At 41.6% G+C, this 23,229-nt stretch overlaps 1 protein-coding gene across 3 annotated transcripts in view; it reads left to right on the top strand.

Moving 5' to 3' along the window:
* Positions 1-23,229, top strand: part of FLT1 (fms related receptor tyrosine kinase 1) — a 116,993-nt gene that overhangs the window by 65,737 nt on the left and 28,027 nt on the right. For 2 of the 3 annotated variants that reach the window (XM_005501425.3, XM_005501426.4), the window contains exons 12-16: positions 2,344-2,452; positions 8,637-8,927; positions 13,986-14,132; positions 16,269-16,400; positions 22,368-22,474. In XM_005501425.3, the coding sequence (XP_005501482.1) occupies positions 2,344-2,452; positions 8,637-8,927; positions 13,986-14,132; positions 16,269-16,400; positions 22,368-22,474 (786 nt within the window). The remainder of the gene's footprint in view (positions 1-2,343; positions 2,453-8,636; positions 8,928-13,985; positions 14,133-16,268; positions 16,401-22,367; positions 22,475-23,229) is intronic. The other variant, XM_065050821.1, reaches the window with a different exon arrangement.

The following is a 23,229-nucleotide window of genomic DNA, read 5'->3' as shown; positions in this document are numbered from 1 at the left end:
TGGGACAGCGCAATTTGGTCAAAACCAAAACAATGCTGAGGAAAAGCATTCAGTTTAAACCACTGAATTTCTCTGCCAAGGAAGGTTCTTTAGGTTTGTTTAATATGCAAGAAAAGGCACAATCCATAACTGCTTCAGCCAGTAATTGCAGTCATATTACTTAAGTGTAACCGTATGTGCCGTCCTCAGTGTAATAAAAGCAATAATCACAGAATAGTGGGCTGGAGCAGTAAAACTTGCATAGGGTGCATATTTTTTCATTAAAAACTAATACCTGATAATGTCAGGACAATATACAGTTTAATACTAAAAAAAAAAATAAATTTCAAAACCGCTGGACTAATTGTAGGAGGAATAATTGACATGAATTTTCGAAGCTCAGAAATTATTCAGTTCTGGATGTAGTAGAACAAAGACAGATGCCCTAGAGTCAGAATTAGAGAGTAACAGCTTAATTCTCCTTCACTGTGCATTTTAGGTCACTCTTCCTACCTGGGTAAAGTTGCTATGAGGTAATACCAAATAATGCAAAAAGAGCTAATTTTGGGGTGGAAAGTGTGGGATGGCAGAATTAGTGTTTAACTGCCCATGTTAGCCCTCTGGCAGAGGTTATGGACTTCCTCCTATTTTGAATTAGTGTTGATCAAACAGCAGCAGGAATCCTACTGCTGGGCCTTGTGTCTACACTTTATGAAATTATATTTAAAAACCGGAAGGAATTCAAAGAGAATGACAAAATAAAGACAGGGCTGTAGCCATGCTTTTTAATTATACATTTGTAGAGTTCAGCCTACTGAATTTAGCAAAGCAGGATGATTTTTTTAAGGGCTATAATTATCTATCTGGTATTGCTGAGCCTCTTTCATCTCATGGAAGAGCCAAAAAGGTAGGTTAGAAAAATTGCAGCTGGAAATAAGGTGTAGTTTGTTAGCAGAGAGGTAGCTGACCATTGAGACAGCTTAACAGGGTAGAGGTCTGTTAGCATCACTTGTAGTCTTGAATTTGCAGTTTTCTATAACAAGTCTAAATCAAATAACTTGACTCCACTGTGTTTGCTCAACTAGTAGGAAAAGTAATAGACTCGTTCTACTATAGAATGCTTTAGAAAACCAGAACATCTGCATTATTTGAGTGTTCAATAAGGAGTTTGGAGATAGCCATGAAGTCTCTGAGTAGGAGACACAGAAGCAGTGCAAATGATCAGCCAGTGTTTATGCAGATATGTAGGTAGCTGGTCTTTATTTATTACTGACTCACCCTCTTGTGCTTGTCTCTGGACTCCAGCAATCAGGCAGACTTAAAATGTATTAATTGCACAAAAATGATTTTGAAGATTTTTAGAAAAGCCAAATAATTCCAAACAACAGGATTCCGCGGCCACACAATTTCCTTCCATCACTGTCCCAGCTCTGTCTGTTAACTCCAGCCAGCTCATGTTTTGCGGAAGAAGTAAAATGGAGACAGAAAATTAATCTACTAAGTTGTGTCTGAGAGCACATCCCACTGCTGAGCTCCGTATGTGTGCCCCATGTCTCATCTCTGTACTAAAATAACACCTCAGTTGCTTCTGCATAGCATTCTTCTTTCATTTAGTGCCCAAGCCAAGATCATGACTTTCCATCACCATGAAGGTATAAGTCTTATTATTGCAATGGGGTTTATTTTTCTAAAGGCACATCAAGTATTGTTAGCCCCTGATCTTCCAAGGTCTCATCTTGCAAGTCATACTACTTTACAAAAGTACTTCATGTGCTGAACCTTTCAAGATGGTGATAGAATACAATATAAAGAAACCCTACATATTATTTTTTAATAATAGAAATATTAAGTCCAAAAAAGGACATGTAAACTTCTCTTTTGCCCCTGTCTTTTCTCACCTGACACTTACTTCAGAAAACGAAAGAGAAACCAAGTGCATTTAGTGCCAAATGGAGCTATTTTTTTCCCTGAGGCATTCCTCACCTATTTCCTTTGCAGTCTGGTTGACTTACAGGCTGTTCATCTCCTCGGGTGAACCACGTTGTGTAATGTTTCATGTTTTCTAGCTTATCATTACCTCAGTGGCAAGAGATAAATCAACCTGAAAGACGTGTTCAAAGATTTTTTATTATGATAGCTCTGATAATATAGGGGTTTACCAAGGAGCTTGTTTTCTGTTATTCTTCCACACTTTCCAAAACTGCATATGGTGACATCTCCTTAAATAGCCCCAGTGGTACCTATCGCTGAATGAATGGAGGGACTGAATCATTGGACTGTCAACAGTAACTTGGGAAAAAGAGTAGGGAACCTTTAACTGAGCTCCTGATCCAATGAGAGCTAAACCTCTTATTTCTTTTGCAGACTGCTAGCACTCTCGTTGTAGCTGAAGCCAAGTCTTCTGGAATCTACAGCTGTGTGGCATCCAATAAAGTGGGAAAAGCCAGAAGAAATGTCAGCTTTATTGTAACAGGTAAGATCTAGTCCCCATCAGAGCCAAATGTGTTTCCTGGCCCTGGAATTATAACTGTCAGGCTGTTATGGCTTTTTCATATACCACAGTTTGAAAATAGTAATAATGTGTGCACCTGTAAACTCATACCATGCTTTTGGGTGATCCTGGGGCGGCATTTCACAGCAGCTGGTCTGGATTTCTAAGAAGGACATCAAATTTGGTGAATGACTCATCCCTCCATGACAAAGCCTACCATGACACAAATTGCTCACACGTATAGCAATCACTCCATATGTGAAATTTTACTGTATTTTCATGCAGCAGTAAGCCAGTTTTGTGCGCAACACTGATGATGTCTACAGCCTCATCCTGCTGCCAACCAGAGGAGTGCCAGTGTCTGCAGGCAGCATGGTAGCAGGGGCAAATGCCGGGGCTACCTGGGTGGCTTCTCAGCTCTCAGGGACTGTGGAAACTTGTAGGTAGAAAAGTGGCAGGGTACAAACTACAGAGTTTTGTTTCCTCTTCTGAGAAAGACAATCTTGGATTTAATTTGGATCATGGCACTGAGAAGACTCATCATCTTAGCTGAACGTATGTTTCCAGTTGTTTTTCCATGACTAGATGTATGCAAGTGTTTGCAGGTTCAAAAAGAAATGATTAAACGTTTGATTTCAGGAATTACTGGGGAAAAAAAAAAAAAAAGATAGAGTTTTTGAGAATAACTACTGCATGGGTTAGCAGCATGATGTCTGCAGATGCCATAACAAAGGATTTGTTTTCTGGGGAAAGATATTATTTTGGTTTTATTAACTAAGTGGTACTTCATAGAGCACTCAGGCTGATGACAAGTTCAGTGTAAGTCATTAAAGATACACAATTTCTTCCAGATTATGAGAAAAAACATTAAGGTTAAAATATTCTGATATTTTAATCCCAAAATCATAACCTTGAAGATGAAAGGGAAAAATTATTTTAATGTATCCCATTTAATTTTCTTGTTTCTCTCATCTGGCTTTGTTGTCAGTCTCTTGCTTATCCTTCTGATGAGTGATTTAATTGAAACTCATTCTGTTACTATACTGAGAGATTTCAAGACACGCCCTCACTAGATATGTTTTTTTAAAAAAAAAAAGAAAGAAAATTTATTTGAAAAATGTCCCCTCTCCTGATTTTGTGGACCAAAATTCATATTTTTAAAATATTCTGACTAGCTGTAGTAACACACTTCCACATTTAGAAAGTGCTAATAAATATAGGAAACTGGTAACAAGTGTGGAAAGGAGATATTGAAGTATAAACAGAACAGTGACACATAAGCAGGTTCTTTGTTAAAATACAGAAGCAAGAACATCTTCATGTTCTGTTAATGGATGTGACAAGAACATTTGCCACAGTTTTGTTTTTGTCCCTATTTTGTCCCTATTTTGTCGTGTCTGCTTGGACAGAAAGCTAAACAATGATGCACAGTTCTCCATTAATTATCATGCCAATGGAGCTGTATTCTTATCTTTATGTGGGGACTTCACATGTAACTTGAGTAGTCACTGAGAGTCACTCACTGAGGCTGTTACTCTTCTAATGTGCAAGATACTGCTTTTGGCCTTCTCTAGCTCTTACTCCTCAGTCTTCAAAATGTCATGTGGAAGATCCTGAAACAAAATGAAGCTGAAGCTTGTTGTGCCCTATTCACTGTACCCAAATCTCCCTTTCAAAGTTTTGATTGTGGCTTTAGATATTTTAGGGCTGTAACATGAAGGAGTTAGTTTCTCTACTTAGATCTCTCAGTCTTAGATCTTGACCAGGGATAGACAGAAATCCTCCTCCTTGATACTGAAGCTTGCATGAGAACACGCAGAATATTCTAACTTTCCTTTGAAGACTCTTGTATTGGCTGATGTTCAGAAAGAGGAGTGACTGTTTTATTATTGCTTGGAAATTCTTAATGTCTTGACTGGAGGCAAACTTTCTATATAGGGTGGTGACATTAAAATGCATTTGTCCTTTGAGTTCCTGGAGCTGAGCACTTCAATTGTGTGACATGGAAAGTCCTGATCATCCACTGACGCTCACTGGCACTGACTGGAGGCAGTTTCTTTAAACAATGCTGCTGGTTTGCCCTTAAAAAATCAAGTTAGGCTCATTCTTCTGGCTTGCGCACATAGCGCATCAGTTGGGCTCACGCGAGGTAATCATAGTTCTCCTCCATCAGGCTGAAACCAAACTGCTGTGTCTGGGTAACAGCCTGTGTTCTGTGTCAATGAAACAAATGCATCCAGCATTTGCTGAAAAACACATTGAGGGAATAAAAAAATGTGAGCCCTAATTGCTGATGGATGTGAACAGGACACTGCAAAGTATTTCCTTCTGATGAGTCCAAAGCCAATGCTTCAGGTCTCAGGTGACAGCTTGGGGCTAGTTTATCTTGTGTTGTTGGTTCTGCTGGCACCATGTGAAGCTGTCCTGAACTACTCAAAAGGAAGTGTAAGAGAAGTGTCTAAGCAGGAGAAGGTGATCCCTTGTAGAAAGAAAAGCTGCTGCCCTCTGTAAAAGGGACAAGCCAGAAAGGACTCTGAAGAGCAGATAAAGATAAAGCCTGTCCTGAACAGAAAGAATCCCTTTCCTTGGAGGCAATCTCCTTCAGGCATTGTCCTGGGGATTAGAGAACACATGTGCTGCAGTGAAGCAGCTGTGGTGGTGTGAGGAGTCTTCTACAGGGAGAAAATGCTGGGAAGGTGGTGGGAAGGCAGAGCTTGTCCCAGCAACCCTAGGTTAGCAGCAGCATGTTCCACACCTTCAGGGAAAGGTAGATCTGGGGTAATAAGTGCAAGAAGGTATAGCAGAGTGTAAATCGCATTATTTCTGGCCTTGAAGTGCAATTTGCTTGCGTTTCTGGGAGGTTTGGCAGGAGTATAATTTGATACCCTCAGCCTGAGGTTGTAGGACATGAAATCTATGGGCTTTGCTGCAGCTTTCCTTTCCTTTACTATGGACATTTTTGGGTGTTGTCACGCTCACTTATTTCTCAAAGCAAATCTTTGTTCAGGGCATGAAAGTAGCTGTTAGTCTCATATAAAAACAATGTGGAAAGATGATTTCTGAATGCTCTCCTTGCTGATATGGAAACAGTCTCTGTAAAAACATCTTTATGCCAAATTTAACTGTGGTACTCCCCTGCCCTCCAGCCTGCCCCTTTCCCTACATTTTGGGCTGTTTTGCTGGCACACAGCAGGCCCATGGGTGTGTTTGCAATTACAGAGGGTGAAACAGGAACAGCTCTGCCTTATCTCCCTGGTTTCCCAGTGTCACTAAACGCATTTTATTTTGAGATTCCTGATGGTGCTTGGCAAAGATAAACAAAATCTTCCATCAGGAAACCTGGGAGCTATTTCCACAGGAAGCTTCAAATCACTAAAGTAAATAAAACCCTTTTACATTATTCCCAGCCCCATTATTTAGCTAGCCTGAGTCTGTAACAATTGATGAGAGGTGTCATATATTGGGGGCTCGTGGCCTTTAAACAAATGATTCTCTTGGAATCCCGTGCATTTTGCTTTTGTCCCTAGATCGATTCAGAAAATAGTTTTTCTTCACAGAAAATACATCTAGGAAAAGCTCCAGACCTGACAACATGGAAGTAGTTGCAACTATATTATTCTGTTGACAAGTTATCCTTTTACATTAAAAATAGCTTATTTGTCTCAGTCCCAGGGGATCTTTAGTTTCATCTTAAGAGTTTTGCTTGGCTCTTCCCAGCTTTCATGGAGTACTGACATCTGCAAAAGTAAAAAAAAAAATTATCAGTATTTCAGACCCAAACCCTGGCTTTCCCAACACACATCATAACAATTAGAGATGCAGAGCAAGACACAGCAATTTCTTTGATCCAAATACTCATCTATGGTGAAAACTTTGGTCCCTTGATTTGTTTTAAGTGTGTCTGCATTCAACACTTTTTACCAAAATCAAGCATAGGATTCACTTCATCTAACTAAAACCTTATAGTTAGGTACTAAGCCTAAGATGATCATGTAGGATCATTTCATAATTAACTGTGAGAGATCAAGATCTCTGGAATTTGACTAATCTTAAGGCAATGGGTTGTATTGCCCTCTGGAGGTGCCTGTGTCACTCTGTTAACTGTAAACTATTGTCCATACACAAAACAACTATCTTCAAGTAGATGTCTACATTTTGATGACTTAGGCTAAGTGTTCTCTACCCTCTGTATGGAAAGGTTTTGTCTTAGTAGCACTCCCAGTTGACGTGTTCCTGAGACCAGAATCCTGCACCATGTGTCCTTATATTTTAAAAAGGATGCTGCTGACAGTCACTCATAGATGAGTTTACTGAACTTAAAGTTTTTCTTATAGTTTTGTTTGCTGGAGAGAGGAAAAAGGGGGAACTCAGTGAAATGTAAGAGGAACAAATGAATACACAGGCTTTAATATCCATTCTAATATGTTAGTGTCCCTGCCTCCATTAGGCTGATGGTTGGACTACACACCTGAAGTACAGCTGGTGACAGGCACACACTTTGCTCTGTCTTCAAGGGCACAATGAGTTCAACCAACAGAAATCAGGCCTCTCCCTGGAAGGCATCTACAGTGAGAGGAAATTTCAATCCAGGACTTGCAGAAGCTCATTTACTCTGTGTTTAACACTCAGGGCTAAGTGTGGAAAAGAGGATATTAAGGGGAGCAAGTTATGCCAGACTTTCAACAGGCAGAACTTTGTTTGAAAGGCAGAGGTGAGCAGGTCATGTTCATGGTCCCTCTGGGAGGGACTCAGTTTGCATTGTGGGGATTTAAGGAGAAGCTTTCTGATGGATTGGTCAATCAGTGAAAGAGGCTACTGAAAGAAGGTGTGGAATATTATTGACTTAATTTATCCCTGCTGCTGTGATATTAAACCCAAAACAACATTCGTAAGCATGGAACTGAATGGAAGTTAGCATTGAGCTGTTCATACTCTAAGAGACAAGAAAAAAAGGTATAATTGTCCCTTATGAAAGATGAAACCATTCTTATGATTTTCAGTCAAGTTCACAGCCAAGTGCTGTAGCAATTAGCAGTGAAAGAACAATTGAAAATGGCCAAAGTCGATGTCACTTGACCAAGAAGAAGGAAATGACTTTATCAGAATATTGGCTACAAATAAACGAAGAGCCGTTGCATTCTAGGAGTAAAACTTGGAAGTGCTTTCTCTCAGGAACTTTCACTGAGGTCAGTGGTGTAACTGCCTGGCTGGAGGGATGAGCCCCAGGCAGCAGTGGCTGGGAGGCAGCCAGTGCTGCCGCAGGTCTGCGGTGCTCCCCAGGTGAGGGAAGCTGCAGTAACAGCACCAAACACTTTTCCAAGTATGACTTTTTACATTGTCAGCTAAATTATTCCTGCCTGAACTAACTATGAAAAATCCTTGTGAAAACTTCAGTCACATTTACCCTTAGTAAATGGTTGCTGCGATGATCCTTGATTTCTCTCAAGTGGAAATATTATTCTTCTATGTGTAATGCCAAGCAGTCTGAATAGAGATATCTTCATCCTAGCACTGCCTGCACAGAGCTGGACACCCAGGCCAGTGGGTACTGTTTCTACTTTCCTCTTGGGTGGCTGACACACCTCAAATTCATGGAGGATAAATATCTCTGTTCCAAGGGAAATATCAGGCATGTAATCACAGATTCAGTAATTTCTCAGAATGTGAAGCATTTTCAAGAAATAGACATGATTTTTCTGGAAACTCGGGAATACCAAGAAAATAATATAACCAAGCATGATGAGCTGCAGTATTTTTCTACTGTCCTCTTGAGATTCATTTTCTCTCATGCAGTTCACAAGCTGGAGCTGAGATCAGAATTTTCGTCCATTTTCATAGTCCCACAGTGTTGTCTTTAAATAATTCTGCTTTTGGTACCTTGCCCCAGCCTGTCTTAACTTGGCATAACATTTATGCAAACTCATTACTTCCAAGAGTGACTTCAGTTTACACCAACTGATGTCTGAGCCCAAGTGTCTCCTAGCTCCAAGACAAATTATAAGAATAGCTGGAGCCTAGCATATGAAAGGAAAGATTAGAGACTTCAGCAGGAAGGCAATGACATTGATTAGTTCAAAGGCTTCCTGATAAAGGGGAGAATATATGCTGTGTTAATTTGGGCTCATTCGTTTCATATAAAGTAAAAGGTGTTCTTGATTTTTGACAGATGTACCAAGTGGATTCCATATTAGTTTGGAAAAGATGCCCATTGAAGGAGAGAATTTGATAATGTCCTGTTCGGCCAACAAGTTCCTGTACAAAGACATTGCTTGGATTTTACCAAGGACAGTCAACAATCAAACGAAAGCAAAAAGGTCTCTCTCGAAGGAATACTCCATCACCCTCACTCTGACCATCAGGAACGTTTCCCTGGCACACTCGGGCACCTATGCCTGCCGAGCAAGGAACATATACACGGGGAAAGAAGTGCTTCAAAAGAAAGACGTTACAATCAGAGGTGAGCACTGCAACAAAAAGGCTGTTTACTCTCGGATCCTCAAATATAAAAGCACAAGGAATGATTGTACAACACAGAGCAATGTAAAACATTAAAGGACTCGTTAAACAGTAACAGGTGTCTCATATCATCTTGATTTTTTATTACTGTTGCTACCTTTCAGACCCTGAGGTGGTGCATATTCCCCCATGGGTTGGACGTAGGAGGAATAGCAAACAAAATCGTAACGCAGGAGCTTCCAGTTGAGTTCAGACGAGTGTTTTCTGCTTTGACAAGGCACGTGGAAGCTGGGGTTTGGAAGATCCCCCATGCTACGTTTTGCATGTTGTTATGTTTTGGCTTGCTGTCTCCTACTGAGCGATAAGGAAAACTTTGGATCAATCTGTTCTTCCACTTTGATATCGGCCTCGTCAAAACTGTCAAAGCTGAATAAACTGATTAACTTTAGAAACTGCTGTTTTCAGTCAACAATGGACATTTAATAAGTTAACTTTAATGTGCAGAATGAGCACTATTCAGTTTGAGATTGACTGGACTATATATTTTTTATTTTAATCTGATCTCGATGGACTTTTATAAATATTACCTGCTGAGCAAGTTCTAATGCTTATTTATTTGAAATTATTTTCTACACTAAAGTACATTAATCTTAAAAAGTATCCTCTAAAGGAAGTATGCAGGGAAGAGATAAAAATGTTGATATAATGCACAGACCTATCATATCATTTATAATAATGATAATTTTAAAACTGGTAGACGTGAACCATGTTTCTCCAAATAAATCCAGGTAGACTTCCAGTTACTGTGTTGGTCAATTTTTAAAGGTGGTTCTGCACTAATGTAAAAAGCTACTGATGAAAGTTTGAGTATTGCTCCTGGCCTGAAAATACAGGAATTTGTAATGTTGTAATTATTTTATTAAGTGAGAAATATTACACTAACATGACTGACAAGGCTGCAGCCAGCACAGTGAGTTGTTTAATATGTTTTCAAAAATACAAATTCAAAATTGAAGCCATTAAAAATATTCATTGCTTTTGGTATGCAAATGACAATTGGATTTATTATGGGGATTAAGAACCAGCCAAACTGCTGAAGGAGAAAAAAGGGCAAGCTAAAACTTCCTCATGAACATTTCCCCTTTTTTTCCTTTGTCATGATTTTGGTATGAGATGTTTCTGTGTATTATAAATTCTGTACAAGGAAGAAGTTGCTATTTTTAATAGATCTGATAACTTTATTTTTTTACAATACATAGCTTTTATTATTTTTGGTTACATTTATGATCGATCATTTATATAGCATTTACATAAGCCATAACAAAACAGACCGTAGTGACCAAAATAGCTACAGCAAAGGAACAAAGTGGCTGTGCTTTTAAAATAGAGGGTGACAACATGACAGTTTCTTGTGCTTGGGAACTCACCAGACTATTTCCTCCTTTAGGTATCAAGGCTGTGTCCCACGGCTAAACTTGTCTTTCACGTGGGAATTTCTTTTGTCAAGTGTGAAAGGGTAAACAATAGCATTTCCCCATAATGCCAGTTGCATGGGGCCTAAAATGCTTAGAAAACAATTGATAACCTGGAAGTTGTCAGAATAAAGAAAAGAATAATAATTTATATCTTGAAATGTCACCTATAGCCTGCTTATATACAGTAGCTCTTTTGTTCATTATTAGTGTGATGGCTTCCAGAAACAATGTGTTCTTGCAAAGGGACTTGGGTCTCTTTTTTTTTTTCCTAAAATATGCCTACAAAGCAAGCAAAATCATTGGTGGTTGCTTAAAAATGGGGCAAGTGCACTTTTCAGCATTTGCAAGTCTTCAAAAGAATTAAAATACATAATCCCCTTTTTTACAAGGCTGTTTCGTGAGAAGACATTTGATGGCAAGGTGGGCGGTGATGACGGGCCATTATGAATTTTCCATGGCCTTGGGAGCCGGAGCGTGATGACTTGTAGCAGCCAGTTGCCAGGCAATATAAGTTTGGGTCAAAAAAAAAAGAGGTTTGGCAATTAGACTGTTCCTCTATGAAATTGTGAACTGTGATAATGTATATTACTGTTGTGTGGATGTCCTACCAACCTGGTCTCGACTAGAGCTCGGAGAGCCATGCTGTGCGAGGATGTCGTAAAATCCTGATGCGGCTGCCTGTGTTGGGAGACACAGAGAAACCTCACTGGAAGTATTTGAGGAAAGGAGTTCTTGGTGGCCAGATAAAAACTACTGATGTCACTTTTCATGTCCTCAGATGACTCAAGAATCTCATCGGTTTGGGGAGTTTCTCTGCCTTCTGTTGTGTAATATACTATGTAGGGAGAAAGATGTGAATTATATTTCTTTTGGTTTTTTTAAGTATTAAAATTAAAGCTTGTATTTATATTTTTGTACTGATTAATAAAAATAAGTGAACAGACAACACAATCATAACAAAAGGCAAGAATGGATGGAATGCAAAAGTCAAACCAAAATGAACAAATTGTAACGTTTTCCCCTCATTTGCCATTGTTTGCATTTGGAAATGGAAATTTTCCCTCTTAACTGCCCTGAGTCAGCTGAGTGCTCTGACACCGATGTCCCATTCTTCCCCTTGTGACCCTTCTGTTGCTCTCCTGGGCCAAACTCTCCCTACAATGAAGTTCCTCAGGGGCACTGAGAGCAGAGTTTGGCCCAGCAAGGCAGCATTTTTGGGCAGGCATAAGGGCTGGGGATGAGCCTGGGGGCTGCTCTGGGAGCTGAGCAGCCTGGCAGCTAGGGCAGACCCTCAGCTTCTAGGTGAGCAGAATGGGGCATGGGAAACTGTCCCCTTGGCTTCACTGTGAAAGTGAATGGCAGAAAATGAGTGGTTTGCAAAAGAGAATAATCCTCAGGTTGACCAAGTCCTTGAAAAGTCAGCTGATTGCAGCAGAGAAATTATTGAAAGTGTGTGAATGGTGACGTAAGTTTTAAGCAAAAAAGTTTTTCTTCATATGAAAACCCATCTTTAGTGTATGGTTATAAACAAATTAAAATTAATCACAAATAACTCACAGAATGTGTGATTTGCCTTTGTTGTGTCATCTTGTCTGCCTTCATTTTGGATGTCTGGGCTGGGGTGTCAATCAGGGACCACTGATAAATGTGAACTGTTGAGCTCTTCTCAGTGTGTATATCTGCACATGCATCAAACGATGCCTGTTCATAGACAGTGTTTTGAAAAATGAGAACTGTGCAAAAATTAAATCAAGGTATCAATAAGAAGGCAGTAGTCTTCTTGATCATGTCATTGTGTAGGTATTTGATGAAGAATTTACTTTACAGCCTCTCTTATGAGCGTTACTGTTTGGGAAGAGAGAATGAATAGCCTATTGCACTGTAAACAAAAAATAGCATTGCCTGTAGAAATTACAGACTTGCAGCTCAGAAAAGCCCAAACTGGTCATTGCAGGGTCATGACTATGCTGGAATTAATTTCAAAGGGCAAACAGCAATGATAGCCTACTTTGAAAATGCTTTTAGTACTATGGGGTTCATACACACCGCTTAAGTTGGTGGTACATAGGTGCATCATTTATCTGAAGAGTTTTTATTTACAGCTGGTAACAGAATGATTGTGAAGATGGAAAAGTCTGATAGCCAGTTTTTCTGAAAAGATAGAGTATAATCTTGCAAACACAGAATGTCAGAAATATAGCTAACATAATACTTGAACTTGGTGTATTCATATTTATTGCAGTCTAAAAGAAAGTAGTTGCAAAGAGTTTGTTTCTGCTTTGTTTTGTTTAATTTCATTTCATTTTGTATTTTGTATTGTGTGTCTTACTATGTTAGTAATTGCTGATCTTGGCGGTGTCCTGGAAGGGAACGTTTGCAAATAATCGGTTCTTAGAAGGCTGGGGAATTCAAGGAAATCTGCATCTGTGAGATTTCTCAGGAGCTCCCTGGATTCTTCAACATTGCTTTTAAGGGACCAAAATAACAAAAAAGACGATGCGAGAGTCACAAATGTGACAGAAAGATGTTGCCATTCAATGTGCATAAACATTGCAAATATGTTGATCTTATGTAGAACAGCCTGCGGCTCTGTATGAAATGGGGGAAGGTGTGGCAAAAGGTTGAAATGAGAAAGATTTGCTGTTTTGCTTCTTCTTTCAGGCATGACTTTAACATGATGTTTATTGAGTGTTTTCGAAATGCCCTTCTGCTCGGCTGGGAGGCCCTTGAGCATAAGCAGAACAGATGAGATACGCTTTCAATAGTCATTATCACTGACTGTCATGGAAATGTTTTATTACATTGCATTTGTATGAATTTCAGTAGATAAAACAGGAGCAATGTTGCTATGCTGTGTGGCCTGCTAGCACTCTGCTTCAGCTCCTGCCATCAGGGTTTCCAGCAGCTGTGGGCTGCTGGAGGACACAGGCGTGTTTCTTACCAACGCAGTTTTGGCAGGCGGGCTGTGGTGTGGCTTGGCCAGACCTTGTTGTGTTCAGCCAAATATGTGAAATGCAAAAGTAGAAGAGTTTATTAAGACTTTGGAACATGTAACACAATGCATTTGTGCTTATGGTTCCTCGGTTTAAGTGATGTGAGTTTACTGAATATGATTTGTAAGCATACACATTAAAGTAAGTAAATTATAAATTTTGTGAGTATTGTGGTGTACAGAGCTGCATGGTGCTCTCAGTGATGCAAAGACACTCACTCTGTCCTGCTAATTGTTAAAAACTGTGGTGTCATGGTTTGTTTCTCCTGATGGTGAAAATCTCAAAGCTTTCACATAAACTCATTGCTTTCAGTAAATAAATGTGGTTTGTAAAGGAACTGAAGAAATCTTTTAAATAAAATCATCATTGGGTCTTCATCAGTCATCATAACCTGCTGTCACTGAGTAACAGGAGTACTCTGTACATACCAAACTCTCTTAAGCAAACTGGAACAGTAAATAAAATCTGTGAGCAATTAACTTGGTAGTACAGCCATAGCGATCTCTAACATCAGTAACATACTGGTAGGGATGATAATTAAACCCCCACAGTTACAAGAATGTAAAATGGAGGTGTCGTTTTGTCTTGTAGCTCAAGAGGCACCAGCCCTGCTTCGGCACCTTATGGATCAGACAGTGAACACCAGTAACTCTGCCATGTTGGAGTGCCAGGTTCGTGGCATCCCAGAGCCCCAGATATCCTGGTTTAAAAACCATGAGGAAATACAGCAAGAATCAGGTGAGAGCTCTGTGTACTCACTTACCTTTTAGAGCTTTTTTGTTTGCCCATCTGCCTTAGGTAGCCATTTGCAGGGTCACTGGCATCGGTACTGAGATGTAAGGAAGGAATATTGCCTGGATGGCAGGCAGGCAGGCAGGCACACAGGTGTTCCACATTATTCTGTCTCACTCCAAAACCCCAGCCAACCTGGAGGTGCAGGCACAAGGGGCCTCTATGGAGTCAGTGGGGAAAAATATACGTCTCAATTTACATCTTAGAAGAGTCATCTTCAGAAAAAAAAAATCGTTCTCTCCATTTACTATAGAGGGAGCCTAAGGATCAGGTGTCTTGGCCAGCATACAGCTAGGCAGGAGAAAACCAAGCTTGTGTGATGTGTGTAGGAGTACCAGGATGAGTCTGTGGTCAGGCATGCAAAGTCTGGTTCAGGTTCACAGCCTAGCCACCAGACTAATTCCCTACCTGGAGTCTCCAAAACCAAAATGCATCTGCCAATGTCTTGGGGAATCCAGGTCTTGTGCAGCAGAAAGGAACAGCTTCCCAGGTGGCATGCTGAGGCTACAAGAAAACTTTGGGAGATATTTACTGCTATGTCCAGAATGTGCCTTCAGATATCCAGCTAATGCTACATGTCCAGCTTTGATGGCACTGTAGTCATGGAAGTGTTCCTTGGAGATTTCGGGTGATGATGAATGATGGGGGAAAGGCAAAACCTTTCTCATGGGAGTTCATCCACATTTGGATCAGAAGCACACAATGAACTAGTGTTACAGGCTCAGCAAGAAATGTTCAAAGTGATTTGGTCTATATGAACTTGAACCCTAAATGTGTTCTTCAATAGCACTGTTTTAGAAGGTTTGTGTTTAAGGTTCTGTCCTGTATTATTGGAAATTACTATAGCGTGAATAAAAGCAACTGGGAAAAACACTGAGAATTTCTCCAAATGAGTTATAAGCCTGTGCAGACCTTCAGCACAGGCACTAAATTTAATCTAGAGTCAGATTCCATGAAGCTTTACAGTGACCACATGGTTGAAATGTGCGTTACTAACACTGTCTTCTAACATGAATGTTATGTGTCTAACTTGAGTGTAATGCAACAACGAAGTTTAAGAGCCAGGATGATGTCTCTAGAGGGTAGGTCAGAGCACTTTAGTTACCCTGTTTCCCTGAAAATAAGACAGGGTCTTATATTAATTTTTGCTCCAAAACTTATTACTTTTTTACATGTATAGCTGCCTGGACAACATTTAAATAGACTTTTTTAATGAACTGCTTATTTTTGGAGTAGGGCTTATATTTTGAGCATCCTCAAAAATCCTGAAAAATCATGCTAGGGCTTATTTTCGGGGTAGGTCTTATTTTTGGGGAAACAAGGTAGGTGCCTGAAATACGTTTTGGTAAGACAGTAGTTCTGACAGAACCAAACACACAAGTGTGCACTTGAGTGCACATTTCATGACTCTGTGGTGCCCTAAAGGCAGTCCTGAGACCAAATTTGCTCCCTGCCTCTTCCTTACTTGCTGCAGTATTGTCCAGACTGGCTTCTGTGTTTACCTAGCTGGAATAAACAAGATGTTGAAGACTTCAGGTAACTCCTACATTTTAGGGTGCACCTCATGGGACCTCTCTGCATGAGCTGGGGTCTTTCTGCAAAGGGGCCCATCATCCCATGCCACATGGACAAGCAAAGATTTGGAGCGAGTCTGCTGCCCGTAAGTCCAGTGTGGACACATACAGCTGGGTCTTGGAAGTGCTCTAAGCTCGAGCTGCTTCTGGTGCAGACCTGATCCAGTAAGTGATCAGACCCCCCATTTTCCAAAAGTTGGAGACATGCTGAAGAACTCACTTGGATGCAAGTCTAGGCACAGTCCTAATCAATATACATGACAACAAGTGCTCCCAAGAGTATTCCCTTAGGCAGAGCTTTTTCACTCACAAAAGTGCTTTGTAAACACTGATTTCCAAAAGCTTCCCAAAACATCCAAGTATATTTGGCTTTCCTGCAGATAACATTGTGCTGTGCAGTCTGCGGCTCATTTCTTCTGAGAAGAACTCGAAGCAGATATTATTACACAAGGGCCTGTTTTTGTTTATATCCTGGCTCCCTCTCATTGCAAAATATTTCATTTCACAGGAATAATTTTAGGGCCCGGAAGCCGAATGCTGTTTATTGAAAGAGTAAAAGAGGAGGATGAAGGACTTTATCAGTGCATAGCCACCAACTTAAAAGGGTCCGTGGAGAGTGCAGCATATGTCACAGTACAAGGTAAAGCATGACATTAAATGGGAAGAGCAACCTTGCTAGGGTGATATTCCTACTCAGGCTGGAAGGGCGAGGGTATGACCTGGGACTCATGTGATCATCTCTGAAGGCAGCAATTTGAAGGAAGTCGTAGCAAGGGAAGCGTACCAGGTTGGAAAGGAAGCCCATCAGGAAATGCTAACTCAGAGCATGTTTACACTGAACTAGAAAGAAGAATTGCTTCAACCCAACAAAGATCAGGTCAGGGTAGAAGACAAATGTAAATTTAGTATCATCAAAACAAACAAAAAACAGAGTAAGGAACACTCTCATAACCCGCTCCTTTTCCCATTTCAGGTTAATTCCATTGAAATTAGAGGCTTGGGATATTTTCATTTGTTCATTTTCAATGTAAAGCGAACAGCCCAGTCAGACTAGAAGATTTTAGCCTAGCAGTAGCTACACATGCATTTTCAAAGGTACTTGTAACAAGTAGGTATGATCTAGTTATTTCTGTAACCATTATTGAGCTATTTTGCTATTCATTTAAATGTCCAGCTTTGTTCTGCCTTCTGCCAAGCTTGACTCAGGCCTGTGGCAGTAACTTCTATCAAGGAATTTTACATTGCATAAAAATAAAGTTTGTTCAGTGATTTTTCAGTTTCATTTAATACCCATTTGGTTCATATATTATGAGACAAGATAAGCAGGTTAACATTCTCCATATAAGTCAGTGCCATGTATAAATTGAATCTGACATAACCTGTCTTATGGATCTCGTGTGTTAAGTAAATAGTCCTAAATGCATTTAGTTTCTTTTCACAGAAAACAACTTGGTTACCACCAGTTCTCTCGGGCAGTCATTATGTCTTTGTGGATGTTCTCATAAAATTACTAAATGCACGTGAACATTACTGAGTATTTGGATACTACCCTACAGCAGAAGACAATCACAGCTAGTAAATCAATATTGATTTTCTGCCATGAGTGTGTTAGCAGTCTCAGTTAATAGTGATTGCTGATGAAACAACGATGCTTTTGCTTTAAAAGGTGAGGGACAAGTATAGGTACATGTGGGCTGGCCTAACTTATATAATCAAGGAGTTAAAACCTATCTTCTGATGAATAATGCTAAGGGTTGTATGGCTTCTATAATAGCTAAAAGAATAACTTGTGCCCAAGTGCTTGCTGTCCAATGCATACTACTAATTGATAGTTCTGGAAAATGTAATTAATTATTGTATTGATTTTTAAAGTTGTAGCTTGGCTATTTATTACAACCACAAGCAGTCTGTCAGATGGCTTCTAGGAAGCCATATCTCCTAGTACATGATCCAGAGGAGAGAAAAGAGAGCCACCAGGGTGGCTTCTTCTCTGATTACATGTCCTGAAGGACCACTGGCAATGTTCTTGTATGACTCCTATGGGAGCACTAAAATATGCAGGAGATGAAGACTACCATATTAAAAGGTATAGCTTTGAGACTAGATGAGAAAGACAGAGATTTTGTCTTATATACTGTGTAAAGGCACTTTTTTTCACTCATTTCACTCATTCTTACACTGGTAAGAAGTGTCTGTCCCTCTCCTAGGGGACAGCTGCCCCTTACCCCATCCTTGAGCCTGTAGGGACAAGATCAGGGCTTAAACATGGGGCTCTTCCTAGGCTTTGCCACTTGCTTGTCTTTTGGAGAACTGTAGATTTAGATTGCCACTGTGAGCACCAAAGCCCTCCTTCCATCCTCTGTGTACTCTCAGAGCTGCAGATCAAAGGGAGCGAAGCAACATCTCATGTTGATGGCCATGTTTAGCCGATTGGAAATGCAGTTTGTGAATGAGTCAGGAAGGAAACTGTCTGCTCTCTTTATTTCCTCTGAAAAAACATTCTTATACTCACAGATAAAACAATGTGTTATTTTTGTATCTGAAATGGATGAATGGATGGTGGAATCAAAGGGCCATCTTTAAATAAACGCAGCCCGTGTTTGGTTTGGAAGCCACACTTGCTGGGTTGTCTGAAGAGGAGAGGGGCCACGTTTGTGGACATGTCAGAGCAAACTGTCCACTTGCTCTTGGCTGAGGAACTGAAGAGGCAGTGAATCTGAAACACTGGAATGGGAACAGCCAATGGCTGCCAGAGCACCAGCGGGCAGAGGGGAGTGTGCCCTGAAAAGCCTGGGCACACAAGCTGCTGGGCACAGAGGGAACACAGGCTGTCTTGGGCAGCTCTCCTTTGGGGGTCATCCTGTCAGCAGAGTGGACAACTTGCCATGAAAGCCTTGCCTTGCTTCTCCTGGGGACCGTCGCCCCCACTCTTAGGGGAGCCAGCAATTTAGCTAGTTGCAGAGAGGCTTCACCATTTGAAGGGGATGTGTTGAGGGAGAAAGGAGCCTCTTTTACAGCTCATGCTCACTGAAATCTGGATGTATAACAAGCAAATGAATACAGCAACATGCACTGTCTTAAAGTTGATTCTTGATAACTTAATGTGATCCCTGCTGATGAAAAGGAAAATATCACATTTATTAAGCATTCACTGAACTATTCAGACACTATAACATGGGTATTTCCTTTTTAAATTACTGTTTTTCTATCTATCTTTCTATCTGTCTATCTATTTATCTATCTGTCTTTCTGGCTTCGTATTGTATGTTGCGCATTTTGGGTCACTCTGACTCTGAAGTCATCAGGAATGTTTCCATGAAGTTTAACTGGAATTCCCCTGGCTGCTGAAGGAGGTTCAGCCTGGGCTATGTGGGTGACTATAAGAGAAAAGGTGAACATCAGAGGACACTTAGACTCTTGTTACCTCAGACAACCACCAAAGGGGGTTGGAATGGAGTCCTGGAGGTTCCTAGTTCATCCTCAGATCAAATCAGGATCATCATCATCAACACCACATCCAGTCAGTGATGGCTTTGTCTGGCCAAGTCATGAAAACTTCCAAGTATTGGAATTCCTCAGCACCTGTGAGCACCCATCGCAGTGCTGCACTGCCATGACCACAGGATCACATGGATTAAGCAGAGTAGGTCACTTTCGTGTAGGGGTGATGGATGCTTTCGGTACAGAAGTGGTGTTGGTGCCCCAGGCATTGCTTTTTCCCTGATTGACACCTGACACAGAACTGTACCTCAGTGTTTAGAGCTAAAATCCTCATGACAGAGCCCATACCAGTCCAAGGTTTGAGCTTGAGCCTGGAGGGGTCAGTGTGTTAGTCCAGGCTCTTTCCCCCATGTGCCTGCATGGTCCTGGTGGCACCTGTCACTGCTGAGAGAGAGAAGCTGCTGCCAGTGGCATCTCTTCCCTCACCCCTCTGTAGCACTGCAGAGACACAGGATGGTGCAGGGGGGCTTTCAGAGGGGCTCTGGGGCAGAAAGGGGGCAGCTGCTTGCTTCAGTGAGTCAGGCAGGTGGGGCAGAGCTGCACATGGGGGAAAGTCTGTGTCTAATGACATGGCCTGGTGGGTAAAGTTCTGGAAGGAGTGTAAGGGGGAGCCAGAAATCTTGGGCTATTGGGCAAAGAGAGAGGCTTAGTCTTGCTTACAGCCTCTCCAAACTCTGCTAATCCTAAACTCTTTTCTGAGTGTTCCTGTCTGTTCTGCCTCAAATCAAACCTTTTCCTGCCCAGCTGAGAGGCAGTCAACCGGCTCTGGCGGCAAGGTTTTTAGCAAGACTAGGAATCTGGCATTTGATAACCCTACTCAACCCCAGCCTGGAAAAATGTTTCCTGGTTGCCTGAATTCACTCGGACATTTCAAAGACAGTACCTTTGCATCTCTTCGCTCACTCCTGGGCAGCAAACGTCAGTGATTAGGGATCTGCTGCCTCCTACCCCAGGGCTGGCTGTATAATGCCTCATGGGTTTTCTGAGACCCACCATATGTTACAGCGGCAACAAATGAACCTTCAGCCCCTCTAGGTTCCGCTGAATAAATGTCAGAAGCTATTACTCACCATCTGGATGGGTGCTGCTCAGAAGCAAGAGGAGAGTATCCATATGCAAAGGGAAAGCCTGATGCCTGATGCATTGGGCTGTACAATTTATGCCATCATTGTGTCCCATATCTCAATCAAGCCTTTAAAAAATACTTGTGATAAATTATCACTCCTAGTATTTTGGATAAATAGGTATTTTATATCTCCATTTCTGGTTGCAGCTGTATTTTTCTTGAGTGAGCTTTGTTCTCAAATCTCCAGAATGGGTATGCCAGAGGAATCATAGATATAGGGTACAAACACGAATCTGATTATCATCTTTATAGAGGGAAGATGTTATGCTAGTTAAGCTACAGCTACAGGAAGCAATTCAACCTCTGAACAAAGCTCTGTAGCTTTGCCTAAAACCAGGCAGCACATCCTGCTGGATTGCCTAGTAAGCCCACCAGTGAGACATCAATCATCCCTTTTTCATGTGTCAGGAGTAACACCAAGTTGCTTAGGGTCTGAAACTGCTGCAAGTGCAGTTGACAAAACTACTGTGAAATCATGTTCAGAATTATGTCTCCTTGTCCTCTCATTTTCTCTCTGTGGAGGGTGTATCAGAATAAGAGGCAGAGCATGAGGAGTTTTTTTTGCATTTGCTACCAATCAGATGGAAAACATATTGTGGGAAGTGCGGTATTTTGATACAATCACAGGATCTGCAAAACAGACCGCTCTGAAATCAGTTGATGAGTCCCTAAGTAGCAGTCTGAAGTGAATTTTATTTGTGCTTTTTTTTTTTTTTTTAAAGATCTCTCTATGAGCTCTAATACTCTCCAGATTTCTAATGTTCATGTTTTCTTGCTGCCCTGTTTTCAGTCGTTGTTGTTTTTGTTTTTCACTTTCTGTACTTAATTTATTCCCTGGTTTAGAGAGCTCTCCCAGTTCTCACAGATGGGTCCTGTGAGGTGCTGCTGGGGAAGGAGAGAGTCCCATGTACCTGTGGGGATCCTGGCCCCATGCTGCTAGTGTGACATGTAGGAGACCCATGGGCACAGAGCCTGCCAGAACTGCAGGATGAAGGGAGCACTAAGCCCTATGCCCAAGGTTTCTGTCCAGTGGGAATGGGGCTCAGGAACCCCACGCCATGTTTTGCATGAGCTGAGCTCACAGATGCCAGACTGGATCCATCCAGGCTCCTGGAATCCTGCTGGCTGCATCACAAACCTCCAAGGGAGCCTCCAGCTCTCCCCCAGCAAGGTTTTTGGTGAGGGCTGGTGGGTTTCCAGCACTGCTGGGATGGAGCTGAAATCTGTAAGGCTCAGCCATCTGCATGGAAGAGCTCACTGAACTGGGACAGAGCAGCTGTGTTGCCCAAGGAAAGGCATCAGACATCCTGGACAGTAAAAACTAAGCAGTGGCACCACAGCATGCTCCAAGTCATACTTGTATTCACTGGTGTCTACACAAACCCTCCCTGTAGCTTCTCCTGCATATTAGCAGCAGCTCTTGCACCATGGCATTGCCCCCAGGGAAGGACCAGCAGAGCTGTCCTCTCCACGCAGACCCCTCCTCTCCCAAGGCTGCTGGGGAGTGAGTGTTTTTGAGACCTCTGCTCCTCTCTTGGATGTGAGCTTGGCCAGATGGGTTTCACTGTTGTGTGTGTGGGGGGGGGTGAAACTGCTCGCACAGGCCCACACACATTCTCACACAGAGAAAATTTGGCTAAAAATACCCTGCAACTGAATTTTCACCTCAAAACTGAATTACTATGTGACTGACCATCCTCAGCCTGGTTTACTTCGCCTCCTGCACCCCAAAGAAGAGCTGACTTTTTACTGAAAAACTTAGGGACAGATTGAATGTAATTTTGCCGTGTTCAATAAAACAGCTTTGCTGTGGGTATCCTTTTTTTTTTCCAGGTTCTTTGAGCCAGTCCAAACAGAGATTAATACCCCATTGAAAAGAAGCTGGTCCTTCCCAGTATTTTACTTTAATGGCAAAGAAACATGAAGTGCCCTTTCTTTGCAGGTCATTTTTTAAATGTTTTTTTCTCTTGATTTCCCCAGGCACATCAGAGAGGTCAAACCTGGAGCTAATAACGCTGACCTGCACCTGTGTGGCTGCAACACTCTTCTGGCTGCTGTTGACCCTCTTCATTCGCAAGCTGAAGAGGGTAAGAATGGACAGGGATATCCTGGTGACACCTGCCTCTCCTTACCAGCCTTTGCTCATGCTAGAAAATCCTTCTCGGGCCACTGGGATTGCTATATTTAGAAAAAAAAAAAAAAAAATCAAAAATATCCAATTCACTTACTGCTCACCTTTGTTCCTTGTGCAATCACCAGGCTGCTGGTAGGTGCCCAGGGAACTGTGACTAGCAAGGCTGAGCATGAGTAAGCCAAGAAGCAAAGCCTGGGTGGGAGCAAGGATCCGAGAATCACAAGCATTTGGGTGCCTGGCTCCCACCAAAGGCATCCCCATTTCCTTACAGGCTGTGAGGCTTTGGCATCTTAATGTCTTTGAAGATCTGAGTGAGTGGTAATGACAGATCTTCACAGAGGGCACTGAGGTCTGGTTTGCACACAATGTCTGCTACAATTACATCACTTCCAAAGTGATATTTTACTGAAGTAATTTTGGTGGTGCAGCCTCTAGAGCAGATAATCCTGCATCAGCATGATAAAGTTAACTGCCTGTGCAGCTGACCCTTCTCGTCCAAGCCTGACTGTGATGGTTTAAAGCCCCTTTGTGCTGATAGCACCACATCTGTGTTGCATGGTGTGTGCAAACCACAGCAGCTCTCATAAGCTGTTCTTCAGTAGTGCAGAAAGATCTCAGAGCAACTTGGAGGAGCAGATGTGTTTGAGAGAAAGGAGATATTGGGGCCATGGGGGGCACTGCAGGACATGAGAGGAGGAATGGCTGCTT

Source organism: Columba livia, chromosome 1, assembly GCF_036013475.1.
Source record: "Columba livia isolate bColLiv1 breed racing homer chromosome 1, bColLiv1.pat.W.v2, whole genome shotgun sequence".
Taxonomy (NCBI): Eukaryota; Metazoa; Chordata; class Aves; order Columbiformes; family Columbidae; genus Columba; species Columba livia.
Note: the sequence above shows the minus strand (reverse complement) of the source record. Positions and strands in the feature narration are given on the sequence as shown.